The following is a 19,667-nucleotide window of genomic DNA, read 5'->3' as shown; positions in this document are numbered from 1 at the left end:
AACGTCGCTTGGCGAAAGCGAGGCTATTATGAAAAAAAAAATGGCCGACGGACGCGAACGAATGTGAACCTTTTCAAAGTTTCTCTTCTTAAAGTTTACGATACTCATTATCTCTCGCGAAGCAATAGACTCCGGAAAGATGGTAAATTGCGCTTTCTATCGGTCAAATACGATAGTAAAGCTAAACAAAGACGGGAAAAAACATATTAACCGGTTGAAAATCTTGATTTTGCACTTTCAGTCCGTCACCTTGCACACTGATTTAGGAGACTTGAAAATCGAACTCTTCTGTGAAGATACACCAAAGGCTTCCGAGGTATTGCACTGCATGTAAACCAAACTACCTGCGACATGAAGAAGGCCAAATTTTGCAGATTTCCCTTTAATGCATGCCAGATTTTCGTTCTTGGAAGGATATAGTAAGTTTTAATACGACAAATGGCTTTATGCCAGCGGGATTTGTTGAAAAACAAACAAAGACCTGGAAAATGAAGAACGAAGACTAAAACAAATTCCTCCAGAACAAAAAGACCTTGCCCCTATTGAGATGTGGATGGCATCCATAAGTGGGCTTTTTTCCCGTTTAATTTGTCTTCACACAACCAAATTTATAGTGTCTTTTCTCCATTAGAGACGATTAGCTTAAAGATCTGGGAAACACTGCTGTCCAGGCATGCGAAATGTGCACTTCCGGTTGCCATCCATGTCTCCAAAATGTAGCGTGCTTAATTAATCTTCCTAATATTGATCAGTTCTCGGTCTTTAGATCTTGATCTGGTCTACTTTACCCTGACAAGAGACACTAGTCAGTGCTGTAGTCCTGAATGTCAAAAATGTAGGGAGTTCTGTTGGGGTATCATAGGACTAAATGTCTCGGGGAGCCAGTAACCTAGATATGCACTAAAAGGACTCTACTGATGGGGGGTATTCATTATCTATGTAGGAATTATAAACTTTATCCTTCAATTATGGTTTGGTGCACAGTAAAAGACAATAGACACAACTTGGGTGTAAACAAGGGGGCAGGGAATGTACTGGCAAGGTGCAGATAGTACCCACTGCCCGTATGGACCCCCCGGATCAGGGGCCTCAGTGCCTAGCCGAGGGGGTGCAAGGCGGGCATAGTTGCTGGCATAATGTCTGCGGCCAAGTTAACCCAGTCCACCAAAGTAAAAATATACTCCCTCTCTAATGGGACTTCTGCACAGGGTTGAAGGGGGGCCACAAGCAGCAATCTAAGAGAACGATTAATAATAAAAGTAGGTTACAATAAGCTCATAAGGAAAAATTACAAAAGAACCAGAAAGCATGGGGGGGGGGGGGGGGAGGGAGGGATTAAATTGCTGAACAGATAGCATAACAAGCTGAGCTTTGAAAATGTCAAACTGAGATGGTTCACATGGCGGGACTGAACAAAAGAGCCAAATAAGGTAATCACAGGATGGGAAGTCACGCTCTCCTCCCAGGCTCTGCCCAGTATTTCTAAAATTTCACTAAATATTATTAATTCTAAATATTATTGATTGTGAAAGTCTCACATGATGTACCCAGCAGTCACGTTTGTAATCCTAAGGCAAGAACTTGTGGTAATTATACTCTATTCTTATGTATATCTAAAGTTTCTTTTATTTTGGTTAAAAATATGGCTGGTGATCACATGAGAAAGTAGCTCTATAGTAGGAACTTACATTTAAATAATGTACACTTTAATCTAGGCCTTTTACTTTTCATCTCTTGTAGAACTTTTTAGCTCTTTGTGCCAGTAATTACTATGACAATTGTGTTTTCCACAGGTGAGTGTCACAACTTTTTTGAAATGGTAGGATAATAGCCAATTATTTCTTTTCGGTATTTGAAGCTGCATTAATATTTTTGTAGCTTTTTCCTCAAGTAAATGCACTCAATTATATTATTCAAGTGACTTTGTTGCACCTACATGTCAATGATGTTCATCTGTTTCGTCATTGGGTTTTTACCAAGTTGGATTACATCACCCCCTCGTTAAGTGACAGAAGTCATCATCATTCTATCACACTTTCCAGAAGTCATCATCATTCTATCACACTTTCCAGAGAAACCACTATATATAAATGTTCACAAGTATTAACCATCATATTTTGAACTGCATAATTAAGATAAAATCACCCTTACATTACAAATGCTTTTATGTCATGAAAGAGTACCCGGTAATTCAGAATAACTGGTCATCAGTAACAGAGGAGTTCTTTTCTCTCTGTTTTCTATTGTGTCCACAATGTTAGTTTGCAGTGGCAATGGCACCGTTTCCTCTATTCCCTGCATACAAATAAAGCAAAGGTTCAAACAACGATGTTGTGATAAAAATTTTTGGACTAACATGAATGGTCAACCTAAAATGACCCACCGTTTTACATGTACTGAAGTGATTACTATCATAGAAACCTCAAACAAACTAGGTAATTCTATAGCAACTCGTATTGCATTACGCGAACAGTTTGCTGCTGTTCCTTGAACTTTAGCAAACAAAAAAAACAAAACGTTTTGCTCTCTCACAAGGTCTGAAAGGTTAGCAGCCCCCCAAAATTCTTTACTTTGTGCCTCATTTACAAAATCTTTTGAAGAAAAGTTTTAAGGGAAACAATCATCACAGTACAGCCATCATACGTTCTCGGCAAATCAACAATGTGAACACTGCACAAACAAGGTCATATTTCTACGAGATGTATATGATCTAGAACTCCTCATAAATTAATAATTAAAATAAGTGATCTGTTGGCAAAAGACTACTCCACCATTGCCATAATTTCTGTGAGCATTTAATATTATTTTTCATTTTTTCTTCAGAAATATAAAGGGCTTTATGGTTCAAACAGGTGACCCTACAGGTCTGTTATGATGCATACTTTGTTCATTAATTTTATTCCTACCATTGATTAGAAACAAATGAAGTATGCAGAAGGTTATGTGAATTGCATAAAGTACTGGTAAGATGTTCGCATCTTTGCTGGTCCGTGTTTTTAATTAATAGTTTTGCTTAGTACTGGTAGAAAGTGCGTCCACTTGCAACATTACCCTCTGTTAGAAAAATGTACTTAATGTACGTACATGTAATGCTTTCAACTCTGTTGTTTCCTGCAGGAACTGGCAAAGGTGGAAAAAGCATTTGGGGCAAGAGGTTTCCTGATGAGCTAAGTCCTTCTCTCAGGGTAAGTTTGAATTCGTCTTTTAGTCAGGGTGCTTGTTGCTGTGAGGGACCTTGCAAATTTATGTAAAGAGTAACTTCTTTTTTTTCTCTTTTTTAATATTGATAGCACAATGCCAGAGGAACAGTGTCTATGGCAAATAGTGGGCAAGACACAAATGGATCACAGTTTTTCATCTGTTATGGCAAACAACCACATCTCGATATGAAGTACACTGTCTTTGGAAAGTATGTTTGTTGTCGCGGATACAATAAAAAATCTCTAAAACTAAAAACTAAAAATCTTTTCCTTTTTCAACACATCTCTTTCTGTTTTCTGTAGGGTTATTGATGGCTTGGAAACACTTGATGATTTAGAGAAGCTACCAGTAAATGAGAAATCCTATAGACCTCTTACCGATGTGCAGATAAAAAATGTAACAATACATGCCAATCCTATAGCAGATAAAAGTGGCTGAACTTTGCAAGACAAGAAGAGATGCATATAGTTAAAAGAAGGGCTCGTATACCTTCTCACAGAAGCTGGCTAATTCTTTTTGTCATTTCAAATCACTCAAGTCAAAAAGTTGCTGCTCCCAAGATCACATGAGAATGCTGCAGGCTTGGTAGTGAAACAGATCATAAGAGCAAAGTCACTGGGCATAATTTATTTTCCTTTTCCTGTGGTATTATTTTAATATGTAAAACAAACTGAGCACTATGTATATAAACGTTTGTCAATAGTTATTGTTTTGTCTCTGAGTTACATGTATTTGCAATGTGTGATTCTTTTAGGACAACGATAAAATTACGGAGGTAAACACCTTAAACCAATTTTCATCACCTAAGAGCAGAACAAACTAACAAATTAAAAAAGAATCAATCAGGTTCTTCATCACAATCTCTTCTACGAACAAGGGATATTATATCGCTTTTTACAATTGTACAGCTGCAAATGAGCTTTTTCCAGGAAACAAAAGATCTCTAATCTGAGTAACCAATTGTTGCCGGTGGCGGTGGGGTACTCAACAGATGCTTGGGAAGGGAGGTGCAGTGTGGGCACTCAAACCCTGACCCTGACCCTGACCCTGTTTAAGACTAGAATGAAAATGACACACTAGTTTCCTACGGTATTTTAATGCAGTATTAGCGGTAATTATCAAAATCAAGGAAGCCCACCAATAACTGATAACTGGCAGCTTATGATCAGGCTTCAAGTTCTATAAAATAAGCATCTAAGCTTATCCTGAAAATAATACCCTATCATACAGCACATTCCCGTTAAAGCCATATAAGGGAGTACCCCCCCCCCCCCCAAAACCATGTTGCAGAAAATGAGTGTAGTCTTACCATTGCACCAAAATTCAAAGTTTCAACACCGTGCATAAATTTGTAAACTTGACTTTTATTTCAAACCATTTGGTAAACACTATCTTTGCAGTCCTTTAGCTAGCAAGCAGTTTACAATTTGCTCAAGCTTGCCTAATTTGTCTTTCCGCATCGTACTGTCAACTGCGTTTGAAGTCCAGCATTCTCACATTTGTGAAGCTGAACAATCTCACTTGTTTATTAGGCTTTCACATTCTTTTAAAAGTTCCTCACAGTACCTAATATATGGAGAAATAGCATTCAAAACGTGAGTAACCAATGTTGAAAGGCCATGTGTAGAAAGATACAAAATTAATGGATTTCAAACGTGTCACAATGTAACAACATTGAGAAACATGAACAGGGACAAGGAAAGTAGACCAAGGATAAGGAATTGGTTACAAGAAAATGGAGCATCTGCATGGGTGAATTACCTTTTAAAGCAACATTTAGAGAACAGTAATATCGACCAAGTTAAGACTAAATAATGGCAATTAATTAAGGTGGCTCAAACCAGTTTCAACACTTGAAAGAAAATTAATGTACTTATTAGAAGGATTGACACTACAACACCTTATCACTTAACAGTACCATGTCAAACACCAATTATTGCTGAATAAGATTTGGTCATTTTTGTGATGTAAAAAGTTACCATGGCGACAGGAAAGCCCTGCAAAAACACCCTATATTTTGGCTTTAGATTCTTGTATCTCAAAATCTAACTCAGTGACGCCCATTTCTTATTTCTGAAATGTAATCAGCAAGCCAGAATGAAACTTTTTGCAGAGTTAAAAAAAAAAATCTGTGGAGCGGATTCAGAGCCACCTTAAATATTTGAAAATTTAAGGTAGCTCTGAATACGCTCCACAGAAATTTTTTGAACATTGCAGAGAGTTTCATCTTGGCCTGCTGATCACTTTTGTGCAATAAAAAAATTGTTTTTGAACTTTACATTAATTACCTTTACATTTTGAATTTACATTTTGACTTTACATTTTGAACTTTACATTTTGAAGTTTACTTTACCTGGCAACTCTGTGCTTGTGCCTAACAGATTCAACTTGTTCCTTCATGAGAGTTGGCTGCACAAGTGCTGCTTCCTTTAATACATTTAGTACTGCTTCCTGTGAAAAGGAAAAAAATGGTCTGTTCATGAATGCCAAATACATTATTTTTAATGCAATACAATGGAGATGTTCAATTAGGCACTTGTCACCCAAGGCAAATTAAATATGCTGATCTTATTACTCGCCATTTTTTGCAACAATGTGTTCAATCTTGGAAACTTTGGCCAATTTTTTTGGCTGTTTCTGCTTTAGCATAAACTGTAGTTCATGTCAAGCTCGATTGAACTTTGTACCTTACTGATTGCATCAACTGATAGTTTTTTGAGTTTGCACATCCGATCAACATGCATGCTTTTCTCCCCTCCTTTTATTGAACCACTTAGAATTTTGTTGACATGCAACCAAGTCACCATCCAATCAAGTATGCTATGACTTGCTATAATTATGTGCACATTAAATTTTTGTCTGAGAAATCCTCAGTTTATTCTGGACCACTAAGCTAGTGAGTCTTTTCCCCCTCTTACCCTCCCATATGATCTACAGTAATGGGATCATCCTCTTCGTATCATTATAGGCATTAAAAGTGGTTTGGGGATAAGTGTTGAGGACACCAACCCTTCAGTCCCAAGAAGAAGCGATGCCCGGCTTGCCCTAGCTTGGCTGAGAAACAGTGGCACATCCACTTCTCCTTGCTGGCACAACCTTCTAGGAGCTTGGCATTCATGTAGGTACATGCTGTTCAGGGCAGCTGTGTTCCGTGCACACGCTGACAATAACCTAGCCCCAGTAGCAGGTGGCACTTTATCCCTAGCCATTTTCCTCCCACCAATACTGCATCGATCTTCAATTATGTGTGACATTAACTATTTAAACATGTAACTGAGAATCAAGAAATACATTAATTTTCCATCCGAAGTTGTAAACATTATTTTAAGTCCTGCAGCACACAGTGTTATACTTCTTGGTGACGAAGCAGTAGCTTTGCTTTTATTTTGTTCATGAATTGATTTGCTGAAACAGTGTAATACTTTACCACCCCCACCCCCCCCCCCCCCCTCAATTGACACAAGAAGAGAAATGGTCATCATCAAGCTGTTGCTCAATTCTCTTTACTTTATAACGTTTGACAGCAAAATCTGCAGTCCTTCTTCAAAGACCTTTAAAAATAAGCAGAACCAGTTTGCACTGCAAGTTCAATTTAACATGCAGTTCATAATTTTGCCCATTAATTTTATTAATTTTGGTTAAATTATCAAGTTTCTTAGTTTTGGGTGAATCACTGACATCCATGTGCATTTACATGTAACAATAGCAGCCTCCCACGATGCAAGAAAATTGAGGTGGAGTATCAAAGACCCGCAATAGTAGGAAACAAAACCCAAAATTCTCCATGTCTGGATTTACCTGTATTGAAGCAGTGGGATCATCAAGTTGAACTAAAAGGCCCTTGAACATCGCTTCCAGATGTAACTTGTACAGATCACTGTTGTAATCTGACGGAAAGGCCCTGAAAGAAGTAAAATACATTACACTTTTTGGCAGATGCAGCACTGATCATGCAACAAAAAGACGACCTTGGAAAAATGAAGTTCACTCTCAGTTGAAAAGACAACAATGTATTCTTCACTTGTCTCAACAAAGTGTTAGTAAAGACATAGAAATGTGCCACAATAACTGAAAGCTAGCTATATGTATTTCAAAATCTGTTCTTCAACCTAATGGAATATTTGCTGAGGAAGCAACCAATTCAACATTCTGCAAAATATCCCAACTAAACTTCTGGTGTGAATGCAGCAAACTCATTAGAGATGCTGGAAACAGGGGTAGTGTAGAGTACATTTTAAAGGAAAATTTGGAGTTCGTTGTGACATATGCCTTTGAATCATCCTTAGAAACGAGACATAAAATAGATATTGTTGCTTTGAAAAGCACAAAAACAAGAGCAACACTGTACTAAAGTGGAGACGGCCATATTGCTGTTGTGGGCTAAGAACTGAACAGGTATTGAACAGCAAATCATTGCATGTGACACTCAGAGTACCCACCTAAAATATGCAAGAAATGTATTGGTTACAACAATCCTTATTTCATCACTGCTGTCATCCATCCTTTTCAGTAACTCAGGATAAATTTGGTGAAGCATATCAGCTAGAAAATACCACAAAAAGCCTAATTCTAACGTCTTTTAAATATTCATCCATGGACAAATAAACATTACCTCTTCCCTTTGAGGAAATAATCATTCAAATCGTAATATTTCTGCAGAGCCAGAACATGATATTTTTAATTATTGAATGGTCTATATTTAGATACATGTTAACTACCCCCCCGGTATGTACCAACAACTGTTATTAATAATTCCCTTTCAAGCTACATAATATACATGTAAGAGAAACAACTAAACAAAAAAATTGGAGTTGGTGGGCAGGTACACTGCGCAATGCATCATGCAACTTCTCTTGCAATGCTGCCCAACTGCAGTTATGAGACTTCGTGACGATTGCCTAACTTCATTCAGAAGTCTGCTTTCAACAATATTAATTAACAAGGCAAATTTGCCTTAGTTCACAATGGACATTGCAACACAAACGTTGTGTGCCACGTATTACTGAACAGCACCTTTAAGATAGGGGGCACCAATTAGGGATCTGGTGGTTTTCAGTCAAGAGGAGAAAGGAAATCAAAGATCTTGCAAAAACCTTTTCAGGGGAAGCCAACCTTGTGCAGCCTCTACTTACCACTAGTGTATGCCAAACTGGTCTGCGTATATGCCAAAAAATTCAAGAGCCAATAATAATAATAATAATAATAATAATCACTTCATTTAACCCTTTCACTCCTGTGGGGTTCCCCATTGACGAGTAAAATTGTCTGGCGTTAGACAGAGTGAAATCTTTAAGTCTCAGTGGCCCTTACAGGAGTGAAAGGGTTAAGTGTCAAGGTTATGTAGCCAAGTATGAGTGCTCTACTAACTACTGTATTAAAATCAACTGAAATCAGAACAAATCAAAATTAATGTTGGTTTTTGAGGAGAGGAGAAAACCAGAGTGCCTGTGGAAAAAACTCTCGGAGCAGAGTAGAGAGCCATCAAACTCAACCCACACATGGCGTCGAATCCGGGAATCAATCCCAGGCCACATTAGTGGAAGGCGAGTGCTCTCACCCCTGCGCCAGCCCTGCTCCAAGCCTTCTCCCTAGTAATTAAAGACTCTATCTTGAATTGTACACAAATGAATACAACGTTGTTGCCTTAGACAAGCCTTAGGACAAAATAATTAATTTGCAAGGGATGTGGGAGGCGCGGTGGCCTCATGGTTAGTGCGCTCTACTCCGGATCGAGTGGTTCGGGGCCTGGCCGGGGACATTTTGTTGCGTTCTTGGGCAAGACACTTAACTCTCATGGTGGCTCTCTCCACCCAGGTGTATAAATGGGTACCGGCGTAATGCTTGGGGTAACCCTGCGATGGACTAGCATCCCATCCAGGGGGGAGTAGAAATACTCCTAGTCGCTTCATGCTACGGAAACCGGAGTTAAGCGCCGGCCTTAATGGGCCTTCAGGCTCGTAAAGAGACTTTACCTTTTACCTTTTATAATGACAAAAAGAAAGAAAAGTAATGCCATTTACCATTAAAGCTGCTTTTGCAGGATATAAGTAATTTTTGGAGGGCTTTGCAGGACACAAGTCTGGTTGTTTGATTGTGATCATCAAGACTGCTTGCAAGCTGACAACAGAATAAGAGCAACCCTCTTCAATGAGATCTACAGCTGCTGTACATGTAAATAAAGGCATTTAAACAGACTGAGTATTAAAATACATAAACCTTGTCACTACCTGAGTCAAAAGGTCTTTCATAACTTGTCCAGCATTGCGATTAGACAGCAAATTTGACTGCAGTAATGCCCAGAGGCAGGAGATCGCTGCAGAGCCGACAGCAGCAGCTGTTCTAAACCCACACAAAAAAATGCGAGACTGGTAAAATATTATTATGACTCAAATAGGTAAAAAGTGAAACAACGTTTTCAAGGTACTGTATGGTAACAGCATGAAGTTGGAAAGCATCATTTTTCATCTCAGTTTAATTGAAGGGACATGGTTTTCTTTTGCCTAACCCACTCGCACCTCAAACGCCATATGATGCCCGCAGTTGACAAGTAAAATCATCTGACGTTAGACAGCATGCAAGCATCACGTCAACCTTTTGTAGATATAACCCACATTTCAAATGCTCATTTCTGAAGCTAGTGACAATTCAAGCAAAACATAATAATTATTATTTCAGTTAACAATCCCATCTGTTAGGAGGCTGAGCTACTGGTCTATTTAATTAAACAGCACTGCTTCCTAAGCCAGATTAATATTGCATAGTTATTAATTTTTTACTTTAGAGTATTAAAGGGTACAACTACAATGAAAATGAGTTTCTGAAAATGTGCATTATTTTGTAGTCTCAACTGCCGTGGAGCACAAACCTATGTAGCCAAAATACCCGTGGGAATGTATCCGCTACTACTGTATTTGCAAACAGTGTGAAAATCTCTGTTCAAGTTACCTTCCTGCCTGCCACACACAGTTGGGTATGATAAGCTTCTGTACAATGTGCACTGAATATGAACTGAAGGCATTTTGTGATTCAACCGATTGTGAAGCACTCATCAGAAGACGGGACAGCAGAGAAAACATCCTGAAGAATAAAGAGTGTATATTAAATTATTGCTACCTGGATTGCAAGTTACATGGCCGAAACTGTGCACATCATCTTCAGTTACAAAATAATTATTTTATGTCAAGTAAGCAAGAAACCAACCAATCATGCAAGGCTGCTTACTTGAGTCGGAGCTCTGCAGACTTTTTCGTGCTGTCTAAACATTCTGTAAAAATTGCCATGGAAACTGTAAGGTGACGACTAATGATCTGTCCTGATTCTGTCAACAAAACATCAAACAGACGGCACTCTGGAGAGTACTGAGACCACGAACTGTGGTTTTCCTGCAAAAAATTCAAATACATAAATGTCAGTCTCTGCATTTTTCAGAGGTAAAAATAATGTTTGACCAATGAAAACACAGGAAAAATGAGTAGAACATCTTCAACCCAGTAAGTACTGTTCTTTTGACTATAAGTGTGAAATTATAGCGGCATACCTAATAAGTGCACAAGTATACAGTATATTCAGGACTAGAGGTACACAAGGGATGAGTAAAAAAATTAATAGCTAAATAAGTCAAGTGTTTTAATTTCTTCATAAAACACCGACATTCATGCACTAAAGAAGGATTTCTGATGACAATTTGACTGCAATTCAATGTTAACCTAATTGCATTAATTTAAAGCCAACATTCATTTGTTGTCAGTGAATCTCTTAACATGCATTGTCCACAATCCCTAGGGAATTTTTCCCTCTTGTGATTTAAAGGGTGAACTTGTAGCATTGTGGCAGGTAGAACTTTTTAGGAACTGTTCACCCATTTCCTTGCTTCCTTCTAATTTCCATTTCACTATTAATTTTGTCACAGTGACTTCTAAACTCCATTGGGGCTTATGGTACATGTAAGGTTGTGAGGATACAACAGTCCCTTCATTTGTCCATTTTTCGCAACATTTTTCCATTGCTAGCAGAATGAATGTGGTGTTCAACTCTTGCATGTATGTAAGAGTATTCAACAGCACAAAAACAGAAGACTGGATGATGGCTATAATTATAAAAAAGGTTTTTGTGGTCATACATGTAGGTTTGCCAAATGAATGATCATTTTACTTATTAAAATTAATATTAACTTAAAGAAGAAAACATGTGGCTCTTGGAATTTAGTCATCAATCTTTCCCCATTTTCTCAAAATACTATACAAGGCCTCCACTTAAAGTCATACAGTGTACAAACAGACAGTTCTAACATTGTCTTGATCTGCACTAGCCTTCAACTTGTCAAGGAACTCTTGAATATGATTTTCATAGAGCTGTGAAACGCTATCCAAACCCTGGGAAGTTGTAAGTTTCAATAAAACGGCATTCACCTGAAAAAAAATTTTAAAAATAAAAAAAAATTCACTAAACAAAGTAATATGCCTACAAACAAGACTGAAATATTGAGAGGGCAGTGATGAAATGAAAGTCTGAAAAAATCTGGCTTTATAATGGGATTGAACCCATAAACTCTGCAATGCCGCTGCAGTGGTCTACCAATATTGAATAATATTTTATTCAGCTATAAAGCCAGCTGGGCGCTGGGTGCTGGGCATTTTGTGATTTTGTAAAATTAATACATCCATTGAAGATAATAATAAACAATAATTATTATGTATGAAAGATCAGTGAAGTGTGGAAAAATCAGTTCTTAAGAATGCTTCTTTCCATTGATACAATGTCTTTCATATAACAGTCCTCAAAACAAGAAATATTTTGTATTTCTTTTGTATGTCGTGACCACTATAAACTTTGCAGTTGTCATCAGCTGAAAGCACACAGTTTCTTCTTTTTTATTCTAATTGACAAGTAAAATCTGTCGGATGATCTTGTGTTAGACAGAGTAAAATCATCTATAGGTCTTACTGCCAAGGGTCAAAAAGAGCATTTTCATTCACATGATGTCATGGCAGCCATGTTGGTGTTCCAAAACAAAGGAATAGTGGCCTCCAGGAATTGAAATCTATTTTATGCAAATACTTTCTTTTGTTTCAGTAATACAATATGGCTGCTGGTCACGTGAGTGAAAACGCTCTTGATGACATTGGAAGCGAATTGTTTTCTTGTACTTTCCAGGCACTCTGATCAATGCGTGTTGAAACTAAAACAGACTTCCAATTAACTTTACTAGCCTTTCAGTGTTGAAGTAAAATTTTAATGGTAATAAAGAGTAAAAATGAAGGATGACAAAATTAGTTGGTGAGATTGGGGGGGGGGGGGGGGGGGTAAACTTGTGGGCAAGTGAAAACTGATCCGGGCGAGTGCATTTTGAGGGTCACTCACCCGAATGGCGAGTACCGTACTCTCAAAATTTAGTGTCCAACGCTGATATCGGCGGCAGCGTATAGCAAAAGTATGGATTCAAATCTTTTTATTCTTCTGAACCTTTTTTGTTCTCATCTTTTACTTTATTTCTAAGTAGGAAATCAGTTTAATTTACATACCAGTAATTTCACCAGAAAGGGAAAGGAGGTTTTGGTGGATGCTATCTGATTTTATCCCAGGTACAGATGAACAAACATTGTACTTTCTGTCAACCCTTCGTACCACTTTTCCCCAAGGCTTTTGGAGTAGGGAATTGGGCAAATCCAGTGATTGTCACCTACTTCTTTCTGTAGGCTTCCTTGCAACTGAAGCGCCATCACATGTATCAAAACGTAGAACAATGTAAAACTGTGCGTCCTGCTTTCATCACCAGCCTTGTCAATAATGGCTGAAACTGTGGCTAACAGATTCTGTTGGCAAGACATCTGCTGTGTGCAGCAGACATCTGATGATGCAATTGTATCACATATAGCCTGATAGAAAAGCAAAGGAATGTACTAATTGTTAATAATCAAGTGAATGATGAGGCATCTTTAAAGCATTGACAAGGACAATGCCACTTGGTTGTTATTTCACCTTGTTCAATAACGATATTGGTAAAACATACATAACCTTTCCAGCAACTGGATTGGTAAGAAGAGTGTTTTAAGAAAGGTCTGAGCAGTGATGACATCAACCAAAAGAGGAACACCATAAAGTTGTCAGCAGAAATCTTTTTCCATCACTCCTAACCATCATGCTTGTCATGCAAGATTCAATATATTGGGCACACTATTGTCAAATTCAAATGGTTGGGATGGCCATGAAGTGATTTGCTACTGCTAAAATTTCATTTTGTATGAAGTAAATCTTCTTGTTGTTACCAATCATATAACCTGCTCTTGAGAACATACAGCTCTAGGCTGGTTTCACTAACAAAGTGCACATACAAGCACAAGCAACATGCACAGACCTGCAGTAAACTTGTTGTTAGTGGGAGCTACATGGTAATGATGAAAATGCTCCTGAGTTTGTGTATTATGCTTGGATGACCAATAAAATCAGCCTTACAAGTAAAGTAATTCAGAATTTGGGTGTTCACTTTTTAAGTGGACTCCAGCCCCCTTTGAAAGAGCACCCCACATTAAAATTTTTCTAAGCAAGTTGTGTCTCAGGTACAAAGCCTCTGAGCAAATTAATGTACCAACCTTTAGATTAGGTTTAACGAGTTGTGGATTGCAGCCCCTGAGTAAACCTGTCAGGATCATCAAGCAACTGCTGCAGCCAGATGAAGAACTACTGGCTGAAGACTTGAGATGAGGAAGAGCTAACTTACAGAACACAGCTGGATCTACAAAACTACCAGCCATCTCAGAAATTAATACAACCTACAGAAAATATAAAAAAGGTAAATGTTTAGACTATTTTGGTTAATTTAACCCATTGCCTCCCCAGGGTTCCCCATCGATGAGTAAAATCGTGTGGCCGGTTTGGGTATCAAAGGGTTACTTGGGACAGTAAGTGATTAAGACAAAATGTAAAATCTTAGCCACAATTTCATTAATAATCTGCAGAAAAGTTGTGGCAACATGAGGCCTCAAGAGGCCAACCCTACGGCTTTTAGTTTGGCAGATTTCCAGTTTAAAAGTCATCATCTGATAGCTTTTCCAAGTGGCTATTACATACACTAAAGTGACGCATACAGTAGTTCTGTCATGATCATAAAAATTATTGTGTTCTAACCAGTAATACATGACTTTTTGTATGAAGAAGCAGTCGCTTCAAATGATTGGAAATGTATATAGAGACTAAAAAGACACTAACCACAATAACTATTGTAAAAGGTGTTTTACTGAACTGAATGCAACTACTGGTAAACTTCCCATACTTGAACAACTACATGTATTTTAATTTGTGACTGGAACGCTGTTCAGCACAACTGACATTTGTCACTGAGAGAACAAAAGAATTCGGTTTGGTGTTGGATCAAGCAAGCCATGTTTACCTGTCTAAATCATTTTCAAGTCTTGTTTTAGAAAACCAACTATGTAAGTGAAAAGCAATCTTAGTGTTTGCAAATTGACTTATTAACCCTTACACTCCCAAGAGTGCCACTTATAGATTTTACTCTGTCTAACGCCAGACGATTTTACTCGTCAATGGGGAACCCCACGGGGGTGAAAGGGTTAAGCACGAACCAAACTGCTGGGAAACAAATGGATTCCCATTAGAGTGTCATTACCTGTTTAACTACTTCATCATTGTCATCCTGGCTCGCCTTGTACAGTCCTTGCAATAAAATCTCCATATGCTGAGTTGTGTAGTCCTCCGCATAAAACAGAAGAAAGTAAACTAGAGAGGAGGCCTGTCAAATGAAAAGAGTACCCTGCTAAATTAATGACTATGCATTGAAAAGCCTTTGAAGTCAAAAATTGCTCCAAACCTTGATTCTTGTATCAACTGTCCAATCTGTCATATCTCGAAGAGCAGCTGGTAAAATTTTTGACAAATTTCTTTGAACTAACACCCTGCATCCAAGACTGGGACGATCCACATCTAGAAAAATAAAATGCACTTACTCTAGTTTTGAATAAAATTTATGTTATAACATCTCTGCTCAGAAGCTATGCCCAAGATTGATAGAGTATTATAATTATAATAACAATATTCTTATTTGACAAATACCCATTACAAGGCGATAACCAGGTTTTTCTTCAAAATCTATTTTGTCCTTTAGATCATCTTCATTCTCCACTGCATACTGATTACCGACCTGAAAGAAAAACTGATTATAAGTTGCACATTTCAAGGCAAAAAGGAAAGGAAAGGCATGCCTGGCATAATAATCCAAAAACTTAGTGCTTTCTTAGGCCAGGATTGGATTTATGGATTTATAAACTTGGTGTTATGATTGCGTAAATTGACTTTGTTGGTTAGTATCACGTTGAGAGCACTTGCTTTCCACCGTGTCTTCCAGGTTTTTTTCCCAGACTAGGCATCAGACTGTGTTTGAAGTTAATTCAAATTTTGGTCTCACTAATTATTTACAGTCAAACCAACAATGAGGAAGTGGAGACATTAAAAAAACTTCAGAATCTTTTTTAAGGTTGGATCTCTTTTTGGAATCAGAGCTCAACACCATTCTTTGAGCACAAAAGCATTCAAGTTTCTGAGCACCAGACAAAAGGGATTCCACATTCTACATGTACATTCTACGACTACCGGTACATGTTCCAGCACTGAGCAAATTCCTTTTTCAATTATGGCTGTTTCTGCTTAGGTGGCCTCGTGCACCATACGCCTTTTTTGAAGAAATCACACCAAGCCAGCTGCTGCTGCTGGAGAGATCAGGACAGCCACAACACCAGGGATTCCATCTTCTACTCTTCTCAATAAATTAGTGTGTGGGTTCTTTAACGTCCCACAGGGAACTTATGAACATAAAAAAATAATTTGTGAGATGGGGCAAAATTAATGATTTACAGTCCTGTTATCCAAGAAGACTCGAAAGTCTAACCATTTGCAGATAAAATTACAAACTTTAAGACAGCACTTTCTCCTCAGTTATTTTAAAATCCTGAGTGTTGATCTGGCTGGGTTCAAACCCACGACCTCCCGTGTGACAGCCCAATGATCAACCCACCGAGCCACCAGTGTAGGGTAGGGATGACAATAAACCTTCTCAATTGCATACTTCTCTCAACAGAATTTACATTGTACCTTGTTTTCCATTCAAAGTAAATGTTGAGTAAATTGATTCTGGTAACAGGGTTAAGGTTACTGCTAACCTTTTCGGTCTCGACTTTTGCAAAATGTTAAAAAGCTGCCATAAGATAGCTCATTACATTTGTTTTCTTGTAAAAAAGAAATTATTTGAAAAATGTTTTCTTCTTGCAGAGTTATTTGCAAATTTTGTGTTTTTAGTGACTAAACTGTTAATCCCCCAAGGTGTTATGAGATGTCAATACTCGTTAACACCCGTACAGTGTGACGCAGGAATACATTCGGGTATCTTAACTTTATCGCGTGTTGAGTTCGCCATTTATTTGTAGTCAATGGGGTTGTTTTAAAGGAATATACGAAACGATATCATCCTTACTAGGCCATGAAACGCTTGAAACGAGGAGAGAAGTCGAAATGGGAAAATTCTCCCTGGGTAAAAAGACAGTATGAAAAAGGCCAGGGTCTCAAAAAAAAAAAGATACCTTTCGAGAAAACAAAGAAAACTCAGCTCACTGCTAGCGGCAAGGGTCTGCAATCAGGTATAAATAATCTATGACTAATGATGCAGCACTGAATGCCTCTTTAGGGGCCTTAATACCTCACTTTTCATTGGTCGGTGGCATCATAGCAGCATGACTGCATTCACACCCGCATTGACAAGCTGTGAAAACGTGTAAAATCTTTTGAGCTCAAAAACTTAGGGTTAATTTTTCCAGGAATAGATTTGTCAGCTTTTTACAAAAATTGGGCAAAATGATTGTCGGATACTGGTGCACAAAAGTGTGTCAGGCTTTTAAAAAATTCGAAATATTAATTTTTTACTTTGACGTGTCTCTGCATGTGGCGAAACGGAAAATTTTCTATTGGTGAACTTCAAAGTTTATTTTCTCGGAAACCAATAGGAAGATCCTAAAAGCCCGGCACCCTTTGGTAGCCTATAAAGTGCTGATTGATATACAGTCATGTAGTACAGTTTGTTTGATTGTGCATGATAATGCGAAGGCAGGTAATTTAGCAAAGTGAACTTTTTTACTTTTACTTTTGTATGGTTTTGAGTTTGAAGCTTCACGAGCGCTAAAGAAAGCCAATGTTCATATAATTACTCACTCAGATTCTTCATTTTATTACCTTTTTGGTGATATATACATGTAGTTTGCTGGAGTTTTTAAATACCCAAACTGATAATGAATAATTTAACATAAAATAGTACCAATTACTTTGAAAGAGTACCAATTACTTTGAAATAGTGTTCCAAAATAACGCGCTTGCGAAAGATTTCACGGAAGGCACCCCAAAAGGTTAGCAATAACCTTATATGAACAATGTTTGTCTATAAGTTTGCTTCTTCTCTGCCTTGCCCTGTCAGATTTTTCTAACTTGAGGTATTCACACATGTATTAATTTTTCCCCTGTAGACAACCAACAATTCATTTGAAAATGCTTTAATTCGGTTTAAATACAGACTTTTTAGTTAGTAGAGCACTTGTAAGTGGTTATAAATTATAGTTACATGTATACAAGATTTCAAGACACATGGTTGAATAGTCAACTGATTAATTTTGTAGTACCAAATCAGTATTTTGGTGTTGAATAAAATTAATACAGTAACTGACTCTTAAAGAAAGTTGGTTGGCAATAATAATTATTATCATCCTCATTTGCATACAACAGAGGCTATTGATGCTGCTTACATGTACAGGTACCTTGCTCATGAGTTGTCTTGACTGCTTCTGAATATCAGGTAGTTCATCGGACAAACCTGTCATCAACAACGGCAATAGCTTATGAAAATATGAATACCTGAGCGTAAGGAAAGAACAGGAAAGAGATGAGAAAAGTAACATTTCTTATTTCAAATAACATGAAAGCCTGGTAAAAATATAACATGTTACCGTAAAGTCCATAAAATACTTGTCCAATAAGATCTGTTAATTGAATTTTGAACTTCATTGAGACTTCACTTTGCAGTGTAATCAAGTTTCTGTCTTTTGGATCCATCAGTTGATTGATGGATGGAGAAAAATAACTGACAAATCCTCTCTTTGACTGACTAATTAAATGTTAATAATTATGTATTAACAGCAGCTTGCATTCCTTACAGTAAAGTCGAGACACATTCGTACTCATTATGAAGTGTCATTACAAATGTTCACATGTACATTGTATCATGTTACAATGTATTACTGGAACAGGCTCACAGAAGATCCCTTTTGTGCAGCTTTACCTGTCTCGAAGATTTAGAAGCCAGTCTCCAACAACATTAATAACAGCAGCCCGCACAGTTGGAGCACTGTCAAAAGTCCTCTGTGCAAGATGTGATACAACATCATCCACATTCTTTCCATCCCCATAACTAATGACAATTCCTAATGTCTAGAAATCAAAAAATAGATACCAATTATTGAAACAACTTTTAGGGACAGTGTACTGTAGTCATTGCCATCATGAGTTGAAAGTCAGAGAAGCAAGTTCCCTTTGGATCCATGGGAGAGAGGGTTAGAATAACAGAGCAACAAAATATGCAGTCGCGGGTCAGTGTGGGTGCAAGGGAGTACAATGTAGCTGTAAAGATGTGGGGTGACAGAAAGGAATAATTATTGGGAATGAGCCCGGGGAAAGGGGGGGGGGGGGGGGGCGGGATACTCCCTTATATGGGCTATATAGGTATATGCAGCCCCAAAGGGATACCGGTAATGGTTTTTTAGCTGTTTTGGTCACTCTGAAATTGGGTATCGATTAATATTGTGACCATTTTGGTCTGAAATAGGGTATGGTTTGTGCACTTAAGTCTTGAATTGGGTATGTTTCTCAGAAGAAGCCACTTCTTCATCATTAGGTGATAAGACCATCAACAAAAGGCATTCTTAAATTGCTACGCCAACCGTGAAACAGCTGAAATAGGTGTAAAATAGGGTATCAAATTTTTGGCCAGGTCTGAAATAGGGTAGGGAAAATCGTAGATTTTGGTCTGAAATGGGTAAGGGATTCAGGAAGCAGGCCACACATCCCCAACCAATTTTTCTGGGAGTACCTCAAGGAGGCCTGGGTCCTCTATACATGTAAATCTCTCAGAAAAGCTGTTTAAATTCTTTAGTTTGGAGAAAAAAAGAGAGAAAACTAAACTAATTATTATGCGAAAGAAATGCAAACAAATCGATCCTTCCATTTTATAGTTAACTAAATACGGCGATCATGATGTGACTTCTTGTTAGTTTGAAGGATTTATTGCACGTGATTGACTTGTGTTTCTTCAGCCCAATCCAGAGATAACCAACTTCATAAAAAAGAAAATTAATAGTAAACAACTGAATGAAATGACCAGCCTCCAACCTCAAACAAAAACCCTGCCTTTTCTGTTATTT

General features: G+C 37.8%; 2 protein-coding genes across 3 annotated transcripts in view; one reads left to right on the top strand and one right to left on the bottom strand.

Annotated features, from left to right (window-relative positions):
• Positions 1-18: 18 nt before the first annotated feature.
• LOC138026483 (peptidyl-prolyl cis-trans isomerase-like 3) lies at positions 19-3,907 on the top strand. Of its 2 annotated transcripts, XM_068873858.1 has the most exons (7): positions 19-142; positions 242-316; positions 1,741-1,793; positions 2,824-2,864; positions 3,118-3,185; positions 3,291-3,409; positions 3,504-3,907. In XM_068873858.1, the coding sequence occupies exons 1-7, from the start codon at positions 140-142 to the stop codon at positions 3,637-3,639; spliced, it is 495 nt and encodes a 164-aa protein (XP_068729959.1). In that variant the 5' UTR covers positions 19-139; the 3' UTR covers positions 3,640-3,907. The 2 variants fall into 2 exon arrangements, with proteins under 2 accessions (XP_068729959.1, XP_068729967.1); XM_068873866.1 differs by lacking the exon at positions 19-142 and having other exon boundaries at positions 280-419.
• A 638-nt stretch (positions 3,908-4,545) lies between these two features.
• The window catches only part of LOC138026459 (dynein axonemal assembly factor 5-like), an 18,389-nt gene continuing 3,267 nt past the window's right edge, over positions 4,546-19,667 (bottom strand). Inside the window, exons 5-20 of the mRNA XM_068873826.1 lie at positions 18,530-18,678; positions 18,009-18,105; positions 15,268-15,355; positions 15,026-15,138; positions 14,825-14,947; positions 13,791-13,970; positions 12,885-13,076; positions 11,511-11,609; positions 10,423-10,583; positions 10,147-10,278; positions 9,429-9,540; positions 9,222-9,318; positions 7,641-7,743; positions 7,000-7,102; positions 5,555-5,652; positions 4,546-4,767 (exon numbers count right to left, since the gene is read on the bottom strand). Of these exons, the coding sequence (XP_068729927.1) occupies positions 4,719-4,767; positions 5,555-5,652; positions 7,000-7,102; positions 7,641-7,743; positions 9,222-9,318; positions 9,429-9,540; positions 10,147-10,278; positions 10,423-10,583; positions 11,511-11,609; positions 12,885-13,076; positions 13,791-13,970; positions 14,825-14,947; positions 15,026-15,138; positions 15,268-15,355; positions 18,009-18,105; positions 18,530-18,678 (1,896 nt within the window). The 3' untranslated portion in view covers positions 4,546-4,718. The remainder of the gene's footprint in view (positions 4,768-5,554; positions 5,653-6,999; positions 7,103-7,640; positions 7,744-9,221; positions 9,319-9,428; positions 9,541-10,146; positions 10,279-10,422; positions 10,584-11,510; positions 11,610-12,884; positions 13,077-13,790; positions 13,971-14,824; positions 14,948-15,025; positions 15,139-15,267; positions 15,356-18,008; positions 18,106-18,529; positions 18,679-19,667) is intronic.

This window comes from Montipora capricornis, chromosome 2 (genome assembly GCF_036669925.1).
Source record: "Montipora capricornis isolate CH-2021 chromosome 2, ASM3666992v2, whole genome shotgun sequence".
Classification (NCBI taxonomy): Eukaryota; Metazoa; Cnidaria; class Anthozoa; order Scleractinia; family Acroporidae; genus Montipora; species Montipora capricornis.
This window is presented reverse-complemented; position numbering and strand designations above follow the sequence as displayed.

What these genes read in the sequence shown, in the direction of transcription:
- LOC138026483 (XM_068873858.1), top strand. An exon ending in ATACACCAAAGGCTTCCGAG is followed by an intron (nt 317 to 1,740) that starts GTATTGCACTGC and finishes CATCTCTTGTAG; the next exon opens with AACTTTTTAGCTCTTTGTGC. An exon ending in TCAAACAGGTGACCCTACAG is followed by an intron (nt 2,865 to 3,117) that starts GTCTGTTATGAT and finishes TGTTTCCTGCAG; the next exon opens with GAACTGGCAAAGGTGGAAAA.